The sequence below is a fragment of the Diospyros lotus genome, chromosome 15 (assembly GCF_014633365.1).
Source record: "Diospyros lotus cultivar Yz01 chromosome 15, ASM1463336v1, whole genome shotgun sequence".
In the NCBI taxonomy this organism is placed as follows: domain Eukaryota; kingdom Viridiplantae; phylum Streptophyta; class Magnoliopsida; order Ericales; family Ebenaceae; genus Diospyros; species Diospyros lotus.
This window is the reverse complement of record NC_068352.1, coordinates 17500252-17516652: the sequence shown is the minus strand read 5'-3', so window position 1 is coordinate 17516652 and position 16401 is coordinate 17500252. Positions and strand designations below refer to the sequence as shown.

Here is a 16401-nt window from a genome sequence, read left to right as displayed (position 1 = left end):
ACGTGGAGAAGCAAGAAACAATCAATGGTCTCCAGGAGTAGTGCAAAAGCAAAGTTCCATGCCATGGCCCCTAGTATTTGTGAAGGGATTCGAGTAAAAATATTACTTGAAGTCAAGACCGAAGGCCCTATGAAACTCTTTTGTGACAATCAATCCGCCATCAGTATTGCCAAGAACCTTGTGCACCATGACAGAACTAAGCATGTGGAAATGAATCACAATTTCATTAAAGAGAAAATTGAAGGGAATGTCATCAAGCTATTCTACACACCAATAGGTTCTCAGGTTGTAGACATCCTAACTAAAGCCTTGCCACGGAAATGCTTCGAAGACCTAAGTTCCAAGCTTAGGATGAACAATATTTTCACCCTAGCTTAAGGGGGAGTGTAGAATTATTCTAGGCTCTCGAGATTATCATTTCCTTTCTTGTTTGTTAGAATATCCCACAATCCTCCTAATTTAGGCAATGTACAGTTAGGAGAATAGGCATGTATATATATATATATATATACAGCTCGTGTACAGCCTTTTTTGAATAATTAAGAGAAATCAATTTTCTCCACAAGACAATATTCCTTGATGCTATAGAAACATAGATATGCTTAGCCACCTAAAGTGCAGATGTATAAAATGTGCCTCCTTCCCCTCTGCCCGTGTGGAGGAGCAATAAAGTTCCCTTTTTTACACCCTATGTGTGTATCTCATTCAAATTCATACTTGTTGCTGCATGGAGGAGCAAGAAATACATCTCTATGATATATAACTGAGGTAATGTACATGTTGGACATGGTCAGGTGCTTTGCTTCATGTTTTTAACCAGCTCCCAATTTTGTCTTTGGATTATTGTCTTACTGTTTTTCCTTTGTCCTATTGAGGATTGCCATGAATCAGTTTGTTAGTAGATTCCCTGGGTCTTTTCTGGTGTAGCATTTTATTTGGTTGTCCTCAATGTTAGTTTGTTAGGCAGCTGATATGTTAATACAAGTCTATCCAAGTTGAAGTAACAGATGAATGATGACTCATGGTACATTCTTGTTGTATGGTTTGCTTTAGTCTGTTCTTTGGTCATGAACAAAATTCAATTCCATCTCATGTGCCTCCTCTGTTGCCCCCCCATTTCCTAGTAGAAATAATAATAATGATAGAAGTAAAACAAATGAAAGAAAGAAAAAGGTAGGACAAAAAATAAAAAAATATACATCTAAATAATGATAAAAAAAAAAAGTGAGTGTATAAATGAAATTGAAGCTTCTCGTACTGAGTAGAAGACATATAGCTGTTCTATATGTTAATATATGGTTTTTATGCACAGATTCTACTTGCTACAACATCTACAGATGGTAAGTGTAGAGTATTTTCCACCTTCATAAAAGGTGTTGACCCTAGGTAAATTTCTTTGTTAAGCATTCATGGTTTTCTTATGAATATTGCTCTTTCTACACTACTTGATTATTGATATTGCCATATTGTAATAACACAGAGATCCAGGAGCAGGCTCCGCATCAGATTCGAAATTTGGAGAGGTTATATTTGTGTCCTTTCATTTTGTTCTATTTATATCTTTTTTTGGACATGTTGAAGGTTTTCGTGTATGATTAAGGGTTAATTTCAGACCCCTTACATATCTCTTATTGGCACCTAGGTTGCAACAGGGATGAAAATTGGTCGAGATTTACCTTAAGATTTAGTATATTGGCAGGAAAGCCCTTAACATTAATGCCAATTCAAATTATTGTTGACTTTGACAAGAGGGGAAAAAATACGTATCTTGGCCATGATTGAGAAAAATTTATTTTTGGAGTTTTTAGTAACTTAGATCTTAGAGAGTTACCCACATTCTTCTGGCTTTATGATTGGATGTCTATCATTATGCCAATAAGTTGGAAAAGGCCCAACTTATTGGATCACTGGAACATGTAAAAGAAACAAATAAACTTCTAGTGTTGGCATTATTAATGTACCGGATACAGATATAACTCTAAAGAAGCACCAAATGAAAAGGTAGGTAAAAATTTTGGGGAAGTTTCTAAACCTGCAGACAAAAGCCCAATTCATGGAATAATTGCAATAGATGAAGATAACAAAGAAATTTCTAGTGATCACACCATTAATATAGCTAGTCTCACTTACAATGAAATGATAAATCATCCATCTCTACTCATCTGAAGGGCATCATGTTGCGAAAGACTTGAATTTGAATGAATAAAAGGTTTGCACAAACAAACCAAGCATTTTATCTTGCCCTTCAACTTTAGAGGAAATACTTGGGGGGGGGGGGGGGGGGGGCACCATGGTCGTCCCAGATTTTCAAAGACCTCTTTTAGTATATATTAAAACAAAAATAATTAAGAATTTTACTATTATTGCGCCCCCACTCCCCAAATTTTTGAAAACCCCTGTAAAAATAAAAATAAAAAATTAGGAATATTACTGTTGTTGGCTCCCCAACAGAAGTAAAAATCCAATAAGCTTAAAAGGCTCATACACCTCGGCATGTAAACAGATTATCTAAGGCATAATTATCCTAATGTTGAAATTTTGTCCCAGCCCCCAAAACCTTCCATCCTACGTCCGCCCTTGAAGAAAGGGATGTTATCTATGACAAGGGAGCAGAAGCTGGAAGCATACTTGAAGGAAAAAGTACTCAATTTGATGGCCACAGAAATGATGAGGAGCCTATAGAGCTCTCAATGAAGGGAAACAAGAGGACATTTGAAGAATTTAAGAAAAAGGATAATTGAAGCACCTGTTTTACACTTCTAGATTTTTCTGAGGTGTTTGAAGTGTCTTGTGATGCATCTCATGTTGATATTGGTGGTGGACTAGGCATTCAGTGGAAAATATCTTTTCTATAAGTTGATTCAAACATTATCCACATTGATTTGAGTATAGTAGCACATAAAACTGGTGCTGGTTCTGGTGGATTTTCAAGGCTTGACGATATCATGCTTTCAATTCAATGGAGTGGAGTCCTATCAAGCTGGGGAGAGATGATGGAGGACGTCTGCTGCCATCACATATAAGAGGCATCCTAAAACTGGTTCTAAGGCCGAAGCATTGATTTGGGATGTTTTGGATTAAGATGGACTCTTCTAGAAGCTTTGTTTGGTTTAGTTTTGATGTTCTGTGCTTTAGGATATTTTTTTCATTCTACGTAAAGTTTCCTAGGATAGGCAGTCAGGTTTTATTTGTGGTCTTTTCCTAGTCTTATTATTAGCAGTATAGTTTTTCCCAATAAGAAAGGATTTTCCTAACCCTAGTAGGAATAGCATTACTAGAGCTCTATAAATACCATTGTCATCTCTCTCTTTTTTAGTAGTGGATGGAATAATTCCTTCATTTTTCTCTGATTATATTATGCTTCTTCCAATTGTGTGCTGCAATTCTAACCCTGGGTGTGATACCAATGGAACCTTAAGTCTGATACCTAGAAGCTATTTCTCTCTTTTCCCCAATCTTCAATTTAGATTTTTATTCTCGTAACCCTACTTTTGGACCTGTTTTTAGTCCCTTAAGCTCATCTTTTCAACATTCTTTTACCTCTAACCATCCCATTACATATCAAAACCCAAGCTTTTCTACAATTTTCCTAGTTTCTAAACCTAAATATGCCTCCAATCAGTTGGTATCAGTGTTCTAAAAGGCAGCCTAAGCGTAAGGCGGCCCCTAGCCGCTGCGAATAATTGCTAATTGGCACCCCTAGATGCTGGGTCGCCCAGACGTGCGTGCATGTATGCTAATATTGAGCTGTTTGGTATTTCCCCTTCCTCTCTCTTGTCTCATGCCGCCTGGGTCATCTCTTGTGGACTTGCCGCTTTCTCTCTCTCTCTCTCTGCTTCCTAATTTCTCCATTGGTTTATACTCCACCACTATTTATAGGCACTTGGATGATAGTCTCCCATGTATGCTGGAAGCTCATTTTCGGCTGCACCTAGTGCTGCCATGGAGGTAAGAAGAACCAGTCCAGTGGATTAAGCAAACGGACAGGAAAGAGGAAGAAGACAATTGGAGCACCGAGGCAGTGTTGAAGAAGCAGAATGCACACTCACGCATTCTGGAACGGGAACAGAAAGACATGCTAGAGAATGCTCTTGCTGCTGCCTTTTATTCATCCTATTTTAATATCATATATTATACATATATATAGATATATATATTCAAGTGGCAGTACATGGGAGTGAGAAAATGGCGGTGGAGGTGGAAGCCCTTTGTGCGTCCAATATGCTGGAAATTTCCACCAGTTGCTCTAATCTTCTCATTCCCCTACTATTATATGATATTAATATATTATGTTAGCAATATATATATTTATATAGATATGTTACTAATATAGTAGTTACTAATATTATATATATATTACATCTTTATATATATATAAGTTAGTCACAGCAGTCTCACCCAATTCCCAACTGCCTTTCATTTCCTTTTAACATTATTTTATTTTTAATATAATATATGTTACCCAATACCCAACTGCCTTTCAGTGTTATAGAGAAAGATTTATATATATAGTCTATATATAATCTGTTTATATATATATATATATAAATATAAATTTTATTTAAATTTTAAATAATTTTTCTAGGCACTGTCTAGGCGGCCTAGACGTTAGGCCACAGTTTGGCGCCCAACTAGCGCCTAGCGCATTTAAGAACACTAGTTGGTATTCTTGTAATACCAGATCTATCCTACATTGGATTTCCTTTTATTTTTCCTCTTTAGATCCAGTTCCAAACATGATTGGGGAGAGGAATAAGATAGGCTTCTCCTGCCACATAGAAGCCTTTCCTGCTGAGACCACCTCTCACTTCAATGGAAGAAAGAACAAACAAGGCCAAAGGCCAAAGGACATAGATCAAGTGGCGGGCAAGTGATACACTAGGGTTAGTACCAATAGGTCACGAATTCGATACTCGGCTTAGGCAAAGGCCAAAGACCCGCCTGCGATTTACCTCTTCTGCCAAAATCGAGGGCACAAGCAATGGGGGACCGCGCAAGGCGGTAATCCCAAGAAGGAACAAACAAGTAAGAGAATATCCCTTCCAGTCAAGTTTGGTTCCTTTTAACCAGCTTGAAACCTCCCTGGAACCACCAAATCTTTCTGCCACGGAAAAATCCTCAAAGAAACAGCAGCTATCAACAAGAATTCCCTTGGAAGGGTACTACAGTATCTGAGAAGCCTCAAGAGTCTATCAGTTTGAGTGTGCAATAACCGAGTCAAATGGACTGGTGACCGGCCCAAAGCCAGTTATTGGGCTGAAGAACTTGAAAACTTCTTGCCAGCCCCCAATAATAATGGGCCTAGAAACATGGTTGGCCCACAACACAGCACCAGCAAACCTTATTCCCACTAGGAGAACTCTCCAAGTATCGGGAGCAAAACCTTTATACTTCTTTTGAATAAACAAACTTAAACTAAAAACATCTGCTTGTCCTTTAAATCCAAGTTTGGAGCTCTAGACTAGTTTTATATTCTCATTCTTCCACCTGCCACTCCCACCAAAAAAAAAAAAAAAGGGAGAGACTCATAAGAAATGTTAAGGATACCTATGTCCAATATTTTGGAAGGAAAAGGATTTGAAAATTGGAAGGGAGGATTGTTATGAACTCTGAAATGTTGTGATGTCTATCTTTTGGTAGCTGTCTAGAATCTAGTCACTACTGCTACCAGCTGAGTGTACTTCATTTTCATTTATCCACTGACAAATGGTTATCAAATAACTGTTCGATGCAATTTTTGTTCTCTGGAATAAGTGTTTCGTTGTAACTCATCTGTGCTTGTATATTTGGATATTTATTTTGTATTCTTTCCTGGGTTTCTTCTTTTGTGTTGATGCAGCAAATCATTCAGCTTGATCTCTCATTTTGTTGGGCATTTGGTGTTAAATGGTCCCCTAGTGGCAATACCCTAGCTTATGTAGGTGAGTAATTTCTTTCTTTTGCTTTACCTTAAAAGGGCATATTATCTTCAACATGTCATGAGCTCAGATACAACAACTTCTGTGCCTTGGGACAGACAGCTGGCAAGGATGGTCTGTTGTAGTTTTATTGTGTCATCCACGTAATCACTTCCCTGCATTTAGTCTAAACATTTGCTTTAAGTGAAATGAAATGCACTATGCTTGAACAAAATTGAATAGCCTAAGTAGAATAACCTTAGGTGTGAATGGAGAAAAAACAATCAAACTCACAGTTTGTATTGAGGTGTATAGCCTATACATACAGGTGCCATGCTACGACTCTAATCCTAATCTTACTGGATATAGGATACAATCTAATTTAAATCAGTTACAAAGGTAGATGGGATAGGATTCAAAATTTGAAATTCAAGTAGCAGATAACTTCTTCGTTATCTCAAACTTTATCTTCTCTTCTTCCTTGTCTCCTTCAGATTCAAATGTTACTTATCACCTTATCTTCTTTCTATTCAAACACCAACACATCATTATTTGAATTCTTTAACTAGATTCTCCAACACCCCCCCCCCCCCCTCTCAAGTTGGTGAGTAGATGTCTCTCATTCACAGCTTGCTAATGAGTGATTCAAACCCTGGTCTTGACATAGCCTTTGTAAATATATCCACCTCGACTAGTTGTAGGAAGATGGGTTAGTTTTATTCCTCCTTGTTCAATTTCTCTTTGAATAAAGCTTCTATCAATCCTAACATGCTTCATCATGTCATGCTGGATGGGATTATTAACAATTCTTATAGCTGACTTGTTGTCACTATAAAGCCTTGTTGGTGAAGTTAGGGGCATTTGTTGGTCTTCCATCCATTGTGCTAACAAATTAACTCGCAAATGCCTTGAAGAATTTCCCTAAACTCTGCTTCTGCACTACTATGTGCCACAACTAATTGCTTCTTACTCCTTCAAGTGACTAGGTTCCCCCGAAGTTTAGTACAAAACCCAGATGTTGATCAACTATCCACCACAGATCCTGCCCAGTCAGCATTAGCAAATCTTTCAGCCCCTCTAGAATCACTTTTCTAGAATAATAATCCTTTTCCTGGTGTCCACTTTAGGTATCTCAGAATATGATAAATTGTAGCTAAATGTTGTTGAGTAGGTGAGTGCATAAATTGGCTCACAATACTTACAACATAGGCAATATCCGTGCGAGTGAGATATAGATAAATCAACCTTTCAACTAACCTTTGATATCTTCTTTTATCAACAAGAGGATCATTATTAGTTATCCTATATTTCTAGTTTCTCTCAAGGGGTGTGTAAGTTGGTTTACTTCCTAGCATCCTAGTATCTTTTAGGAGATCAAGAGTATATTTTCTTTGAGAAATTAAAATACGTTGTTTGCTCCTGGCTACTTCCATTCTTAGAAAGTACTTCATGGTTCCCAAGTCTTTAACCTCAAATTGATCTCTTAATCTCTGTTTTAGTGTAGTAATTTCCTGAATATCATCACCAGTGATGATAATATCATCTGCATACACAATCAAAATAGCTCTTTTTCCACTTGCTGCATGTTTAGTAAACAATGTATGATCTGCTTCCCCTTACTTGTACCCAAACCTGGTAAGTGTAGAACTGAATTTCTTAAACCATGCTCTTGGGGATTGTTTTAATCCATAGAGGGATCGGTACAACTTACATACCTTGCCCACTTTTTCTCCTTTCTCAAATCCGGGTGGAATCTTCATATAGATTTTTTCCTCCAATTCCCCATTTAGGAAAGCATTTTTTATGTCTAGCTGAAATAATTCCCAATCCAGATTAACAGCAAGTGACAGCAACACCCTTATAGAATTTAATTTTGCCACAGGAGCAAAAGTCTCCTCGTAATCTATCCCATAGGTTTGGGAGGACCCTTGAGCCATTAGCCTTGCCTTGTACCTGTCTATGCTCCCATATGACCTGTATTTGACAATAAATACCCACTTGCATTCAACAATTTTCTTGTCCTTGGGAGATTCGACAATATCCCATGTATGGTTACCAATAAGAGCCTTCATTTCCTCCATAACAACTTACTTCCGCTTTGGATCTTTCAAAACCTCTTGAATATTTTGTGGAACAACCACTCCATCAACTGTTGTGGTAAAGGCCCTAAATTGTGGAGACAATCTAGAGTATGTTAAGTAATTAGAGATGGGATAGTTAACACAGGACCTCACCCCCTTTCGAATAGCAATAGGAATGTCTAGATCACAGTCAGCTTTAATGTGTTCCTCACTTGTTGGACCATCTTCCAGTTCTAATAATTGGTTGAGTTGAGGAGCAAGACATTTGGGTCTCCTAGAGTAAACTTTTGTAGGTTTGTCTAAGTGTACTTCTCCTCCTGGACTAGTCACCACCGACTCAACTGGTTGAATGAGTCAGTGGACTGATGCAAGGTCAGGTGAGGGAGTAGAGTCAGAGCTAACTAATTTACACTGTTCAAATGTAGCTGTGGGATAGACACTGTGGGATCCCAGTGGCCTTCTTCCCTTGGTGTTCCCCCTTGAATAGAGGCACTTGGATAATAGAATTCATGTTCAACAAATGTTACATCACAAGAAACAAAAAAACTTTTGTGAGAGAGGACAATAGCATTTGTATCCCTTCTGAGTAGGAGAATAGCCAATGAAAACACATTTGATGGCTTTTGGTTCAAGTTTGTGATGGTTAGGTTTGATATGATGAACATACATAACGTAGCCAAATACTTTTGGAGAGAGAGAAATTAGGATTCGAACAAGAGGGAAAATGTCCAGCAAATTTTGTAAAGGAGTCTGATAGTTGAGGACTTTAGAAGGTAGTTGATTTATCAAGTAAGAAGTTGTTAGAACAACTTCTCCCCAATACTCTAGTGAACATTAAAGACCGAGTAACTTCAAGTAAATGGCAATTTTTCCTCTCAACCACCCTATTTTGTTGAAGAGTGTAGGGGTAGGTGCTTTGATGAAAAATCTCATGAGTGGTGAGGTATTAGGTAAAAGGATAGGAAAAATAATCACGGCCGTTGTCAGTCCTAAGGATACAAATAGAGGACTAAAACACATTAAGGATTAGTTTGTAAAAGCTTTGAAAGACAGCACACACCTCAGATTTTTCTTTGATGAGATATACCCAACAAACCCTAATATGGTCATCAATGAAAGTGACAAACCATCGAACAACAGACAAACTTGGGATTCTTGTTGGTCCCCAAATGTCACTATGAATCAAGAAAAAGGGTTTGGATAGTGTGTGAGGATGAGTTAAATAAGTGTTGTGTGTTTGTTTGGCAAGAATACAATGTTCACACTAAAACACTACTTTTTCTTTATTGATGAATAAACTTGGATACAAACGTCTTAGATATGAAAAACTTGGATGACCAAAGCATTTGTGCCATAACAAAATTTTAGAATCAAAACTTATAGTAAAAGAAAGCTTATGTGGTGACTGATTCATAGGAGAAGTCTTGTCTCCTGAAACCCAATAAAGCCCATCCTTTTCCTCGGCATTGCCAATTATCTTCCCTAAAGACCGGTCCTGAAAAATACAATGAGAAGGAAAGAAGATTACAATGCAATCCATGTCCTTGGTTAATTTGCTAACTGACAACAAATTACACTTCAAATTTGGCACATATGGGACAGATTTAAGTTGCAAACCAGACACATAAACATTCCCTTGCCCCATAATTGAAGCCATAGCACCATTCGCCATCAAGACTCGCAATTCCTTATCACTAAGCTGAAGTTGATTAAATGTAGTTGTAGACATGGTCATATGATCAGATGCACCTGAGTTTACAACCCAGCAACTTCCATTTAGTTTTCTAGACAACAAGGAGTATGTCAGATTACCTTTTTGGGCCACAAATGTTATAGGATTGGTGGCTGAGGTATCTGACTCTTTAGCAAGATGAGTATTACTCAATAGCTTTTGCAGAAAATCCACCTATTAGTAGTTAGGTTCAGATTTATACCTTTTTCAGGTGTAGGGGCAATTGTTGTGGTATAGGTTGGCCTTTCTTTCTCCCTTTTATTCTTTGGCTTCTAGTTTACTGGCTTCCCATATAGTTTCCATCAAGTCTCTTAAGTGTGATAGGGCTTATTACAATGCTCACACCATTGTTTATCCCTATGATGCTCTTCTCGTTTAGCTGTAGCAAGTGCAAAGCTTGCACTTGGTTCAACTCCTATCGGAAGCATCACATGTTTCTTGCTTTCCTCCCTTCTAACTTTTGCAAACACTTCCCAAAGGGATGGAAGTGGTTTGGTGCCAAGTAGACGACCACAGACCTCATCTAGATCAACATTGAGTCCTTGGAGACAGTCAAATATCCTCTTTTTTCTAGCATCTTGCTATACTTTTGGTTGTCTGTGGAACACTGTCAATTTGGATCATAAAAAAGATTCATCTCCTGCTATAATTCCATCAAGGTATTGTAATATTTAGTTACACCAAGATTACCTTATTTAGTGGTATGAATGCCAGATCTAATTTCAAAACACTGAGCTATGTTTTCAATATCAAAGTATATCTCTTGGATAGCCTCCCGTACTTCTTTAGTAGTCTTGTAGAACAGATATGTTAGGCCAACCTTTGGCTTCATTGAATTGATAAGCCAAGCCATGATTATTGAATTCTCTGCCTCCCATCTTTGATGGTCTGTTGTGTCCTTTGATGAAGTTGAAACAGCTCCTGACAGATAGCCAAATTTGCCTTTGCCTTTGCCTTTTATTACCAACATAACATATTGAAACCATTCCCGAAAATTTCTTCCATTCAATCTATGTTGAGTAATCTGCAAGGTATGGCTGTCAGTTGATAGAGGAACAGACTGAATGGTTGCTGATTGTGAGTTTGGAACGAGAGAGGACTCTGCAGTTGTATGAACTGCATGCTCAGGGTTGGAGGCGGCCATAGTATCTTGATCTGCAGTTAGGTAGAACTGAGCTCTGATACCATGAACAGAATTGAATAACCTAAGTAGAATAACCTTAGGTATGAATGGAGAAAAAACAATCAAACTCACAGTTTGTATTGAGGTGTATAGCCTATATATACAGGTGCTATGCTACGATTCTAATCCTAATCTTACAGGATATAGTATACAATCTAATTTAAATCAGTTACAAAGGTAGATGGGATAGGATACAAAATTTGAAACTCAAGTAGCAGATAACTTCTTCGTTATCCCAAACTTTATCTTCTCTTCTTATCTCCTTCAGATTCAGACGCTGCTTATCACCTTACCTTCTTTCTATTCAAACACCAACGCATCATTATCTGAATTCTTTAACCGGATTCTCCAACAATGCTGTTATCAAGTGCCTTTACATACCTACTAAAAAACAACATACCAAACCTTTACCTCACTATGTGGGGTCGGCTGCTTTTGCATATCTATTGCTGTTTTAATTTTAAATTTTATTTATGATTGGCTATATACATGCTCACTGATCATTTATGTTTGTGTAGTTTGTTTATAACATAACTAAGCCTTTGTTGCTATGAAAGAAAAAGTACTATAATTAATGCTTATGGGGACGTGTGCTAGTTTAAATATCTAAAATTTGGTTTATCTTTCTGCAAATTTGCACATGTACTCATGATTTGGAGAACTTCTCAGGTCATAATTCAACAATCTACTTCGTTGATGAAGTTGGTCCTGCTCCTTCAGCTCAAACTGTGGCATTTCGTAATTTGCCTCTTCGTGATGTGGGTCAGCTTCCACTCTCAACCTAATTTACCCATGTATTTTTTTCTAGAATTTTTTTAGTTGAGTGGATATCTGAATCAACATTGCATCTGCAGGTCCTATTTGTTTCTGAGAGAATGGTCATTGGTGTGGGCTTTGATTGCAGTCCAATGGTCTTTGCAGCAGATGAAAGTGGATTATGGTATGTGATATTTTTTTATGATAAGGTTCTGTTTATTTTTTTTGCATATGCAGTGTTAGGATGACATCATTTGCAAATAATTTGTATGTTGGCAATGTCATGGGAGTCCAAGGAATGTCTTTTTCAGTCTATTTTTGTACTGCTTTATCTCTCTCCTGGATGATGTTAATTTTATTCCCAAATCAATTGTTCCGTTCACATGACATGTGAATTTTTAGATGTACTTCCTTTACAAGGCATATCTATGTTGCATACAGTAGTGACCTTTGGTCGATTTGCCATAGTAAGTGTCACCTGTATTTCACTAAGACGGCCCTTTACTCTTTATACCATGAAATTTTCATCTTTTCAAGGAAACTAACTAAGTTGTTACTTTGATGCTTTAGGAGCTTCCATAGGTTCCTTGGTGAAAGGAAAGCATCACCTTCAGGTGCAAAATATGGTTCACAGGTAACTTATGTTCAGCTTCTTGTAGTTTCATTTGGTATGTTGACAAGTTACAGGGAGAGGCTTCTCACCTTTGAACTTTTGACTGATAACTTCTGAATCTGAATGGCCTATATAGCTTCCAGATGCATGCATGCTCTACTTCTTAGGGACAATGTTAACATTGTTACTAGTTAGGAAACTGTTGTCCAGGTAAGCCTTGGAAACTGCACAAGTTGCATTGTGTATCTGCACCATGTAGTATTAGAATTGGTTTGGACTATACGGTTGAACTCATTCAAAGCTGACCAGCTGGAAACCAGGTTTTCAATTTTTGACCTGGTCTAATGGAGGGAGGAGGGAAATGGGATGAAAAAATGGAAAGTCAAGCCTCGTAAGCTTTGTGGTAGAATCTAGAAAGAACTTTGAGAAACTAACTTAGAATTGTTCACAAAATAGAGCCTTGGGCCTTTTGTTTCTTTTTATCTCAAGCTGCCTTTGGTGCATAACCAAATATGCTAAAGCTCTATTTGTACTAAGAAATGATTTCCACCACTGCACTGCAATCTGAAGCAAAGCTTAGAAAAAACTAGAAATTCTGTTGACCAAAATGGGTTAAAATAAAAGCTTATCCTAAGCTTGTCAGCTTCTATAGTTCTTTGTATTTATGTATATCTAAATGCTTTTGTAATTTTGTAAGTGTAATAGAAACCATCTTTAATATGTTAAACTACAATCTCATAATTGTTGAATTGTTAACCACCATCTAATCTGAAAGTTTAAACTGGTAAAAAGGAGGTTGACTTTATCTTTTATATCATTAATTTTACTCTCAACATACTCCTCATGTGTGACCAAACTTCACTGCATAACTGGTCCAAACAAGTGCAACAATAATATTAAATACGCTTGTTTTTGGGAAATCTCAATTGTAAGGCAAGATTCTTTGATGGTTGTGAACTTTTGGCTTCAATTACATGGGAATGTTGACTTGAAAGATAAAGACCTGGAATTGGTACTCAGTTGCTGATACTAGCTGTTGTTGAAGAGTCCTTTAAGAACTTCTAAGCTAATATGTTTTTGGGATATCTAATGTGAGAGAAGATGCTATTGAACAACCTGAAATTTTTTTTGTGGGAATTTAAGCTTCTGTAATTCCTTATCATTTTAAGATACCTTTTGTCTATGGTCCAACCTTCTCTTGGGGGGTGGGGGGGGGTGTCCCCCGGGATATTACAGGTTCACCAACACCAGCCTTTTCATTCATTTCTTACATTCAACCACAGATCTTATCCCTTGCTTATCTTTCTGTGGTTAAGAGGTGCTCTCTCTCTCTCTCTCTCTCTCTCTCTCTCTCTCTCTCTCTCTCTCTCTTGCTGATGGCAACATGTGATAAGTGAATTATCTGATTCTTGAGGGATTACTTGATCGCCATGTAATGATGCATCAAATAGATCACATCATGGAATGGTTGACGACTCACTAGGTCCTTGTATCAGCTGATCAATTTCTCCATTGGGGATTGAGGGATTCTTACCTAGGGGACAGCCCATTGTGGCACGTTCTATGGTGACTGATACATAACACAGTAATATAAAGTACAGGGAAAATATACCTTGTTGGAAGGTGCTATTTGAGGTTTCAATTCACATATAAGCTGGTTTTTTGTGATTTTCTCCTAGCATATATATATGTATATATATGTGTATATATATATGTATGTATGTGTTGTCTCCATCTTTCAGTTAATTTATAGGAATTTTGATTCTGATATCCCTTTTGAATTGGGATTGGTGTATGGGTGAGGATTGGTTATGCGAAAGCACCATATGACTAGGGCTCACGAACTGGATTGTTATTTCATAGAGAGGCTAAGATCCCAGTTATGTTGGGCTTCATGTGATTTGGAGCCAACATTATGCATTACAAGAATGTGATGTAATTTCTTTTAGACCTTTTTCCAATATGTAAAAGTGTGAAAAATATTTCTTACCCATTAACATAATGATATTGTTTCTTTTACAATGCAAAAAAGTTAATTATTATTTTCACATATATACATATGTATATTTATTGCTATGTTCTTGTCGTTCATTTCCTGAATGGAAATGGCACGTGAAATTCTTTAACACTCACTCAATGCTGTGTCAGTATTAAATGGCTAGAATGTTGCAAAATACCTCTGTTGCTTATTTATTGCTGATAATCATGGGAATACAACTCTATTATAGGGACATCAATTAGGCTTTGGAGTGATCTTTTTCTATTTTCTCATTGTCAGTTCTCTGAAGCATTTGGGAAATTTTATGGCCAATCAAAACATGGAATCAACAATGATATGGTTGGGCAATCAAGACCACGTGGAAGTGTTCACGAGAACTGTATCAAGTACTGATCTATTTCATTATCTTTTTTACCAGACCTTTGTTGCCTTAATTTATCAGCTCATTCATTTTCATCTCCAGCATTAGACTGATAAGAATTCTTTTATTTTCTTTGCAAAACTGTAGCTGTATCTTGCCTGTTAAGAGAAATGGGAAGTCTACGATCACGAGCTTCAGCACTTCAGGTTTGTATAATGGAACGCCTTTTGTCATTACATCCCGAAGCCGGGTCCTTGAACTTCACTAGCAATATATATATATATATATAAATATGGCTTTATGTGGGCTAAAATAACAGGTCTAGATGGAAAAGTTGTTGTATGGGATCTGGAGAACCAAGACGATTTATCCGAGTATCTGTAAGGAGCATCTACCAAGCTCATCAAGGTTTGGGAACATGTCATCTGGAAGCGTTGCTGCGCTATCGACCTGCCAGTCCCCAAAGTGTATTCCTTGGTGCACGTATGTCTGTTTGCTGATGGTTTTGTAGCCTATTAATGATGATGCCACGAATTCCAAAGCTTTTGTCCGGCTGTATATTTCACTACTAAACTGATGGAGTAGAATGTGTTACTTGCTTTAACTTGTTGTACCTCTTGAAAGAAATTGCCATTCGGCCTCTCCAATACAATGCCATTTAGCTTTGCTATCTATTTCTTTCTCTCTTCTTGGTCATGAGACCAATTCATCCACAAGGTTCTGATCTTTAGGCAACCCCACCCACCTTAAAAAAAACAGAAGACACACAGCTTATGGTTGTTGGGTCCCTTTATCTTGTAGGATCGGTTGATGGTAGTGTTTTATTATCATTATTATGAATAATTGTTAAGACATGAAATATGCGAAGCCCCTCATATTTAGCTTGAATTTGGGGATGATTGATGTAATTTTTTTTTTTATTAGATGAAGTATCAAATAAGTTATTGTATTTTAATTTTATGGTTAAATTGATTGCTTATTTTAAAAAATCAAGTAAGTTATGGTAATTTTATTTTTCAAATTTAGAGTCACTTTAGTTTATAATGTTAAATATTGTTTCAATATCATTCAAGAATGTTTTAGTTCCATTAATTGTGTTAATTTTATCTTTAATTAAAAGAATCTATCCATCACAATTAAAAGAATTTTGCGGAGTTGTAAATGTCCAAGTTGAATCTCAAAATCTAAATTGGAAGAATTTCAATAAATGCCTAAATTGAATTTTAAATTTATATTTAAATAAGTAAACGCAATTTCAAATGTCTGAATTTAACTTAAATCAAAATTCAAAAAATTTTGCATATTCACAATCGTCTCAAAAGCCAAGAGACCCACCCAGGCTGTGATTACGATGCTCTCTGATTGGGCGTATCTGAGATTTAATTTTTAAATTAAGGCTTCATTGGGTTGAAATTGATAATGTTGAAATAACATCTTCTATAATATTTGTAAGAACGGATGAACACTCTTAGAGTGAATTGAGTTTTAAAAAAAAAAAAAAATTAAACACTCTGAATAAAAATAGCTTAATCTTTTTCAAATTAGTACTGTATATATTTACGAAAGAAATTATGAGATAAGTATAAAATAAAATCAATGTGTATAAGGAAACTTATCTTTTTTTTAGAATCAGTGTGTGTGATTTTGATGTATAAAAAGTTTAAGTTTCACTTATTTTAGTTAACATACTCAGATTTGGTCTACATATTTTTTATTATTCTCTGACGGTGATGGATACATCTACATTTGTGCAGTAATAACATGTTTATGGGGAAAAAA

The 16401-nt window shown here is 36.7% G+C and overlaps 1 protein-coding gene across 6 annotated transcripts in view; it reads left to right on the top strand.

Annotated features, from left to right (window-relative positions):
* The window catches only part of LOC127792223 (actin-related protein 2/3 complex subunit 1A), a 129136-nt gene extending 113840 nt beyond the window's left edge, over positions 1-15296 (top strand). For 3 of the 6 annotated variants that reach the window (XM_052322663.1, XM_052322661.1, XM_052322665.1), the window contains 9 exons: positions 1313-1386; positions 1481-1523; positions 5840-5921; positions 11563-11651; positions 11748-11833; positions 12220-12283; positions 14541-14647; positions 14770-14828; positions 14942-15296. In XM_052322663.1, coding sequence (XP_052178623.1) covers positions 1313-1386; positions 1481-1523; positions 5840-5921; positions 11563-11651; positions 11748-11833; positions 12220-12283; positions 14541-14647; positions 14770-14828; positions 14942-15006 — 669 coding nt within the window. In that variant the 3' untranslated portion in view covers positions 15007-15296. Of the gene's footprint in view, positions 1-1312; positions 1387-1480; positions 1524-5839; positions 5922-11562; positions 11656-11747; positions 11834-12219; positions 12284-14540; positions 14648-14769; positions 14829-14941 lie in introns of all 6 variants that reach the window. The other 3 variants (XM_052322664.1, XM_052322662.1, XM_052322666.1) reach the window with 3 other exon arrangements.
* Positions 15297-16401: the final 1105 nt, after the last annotated feature.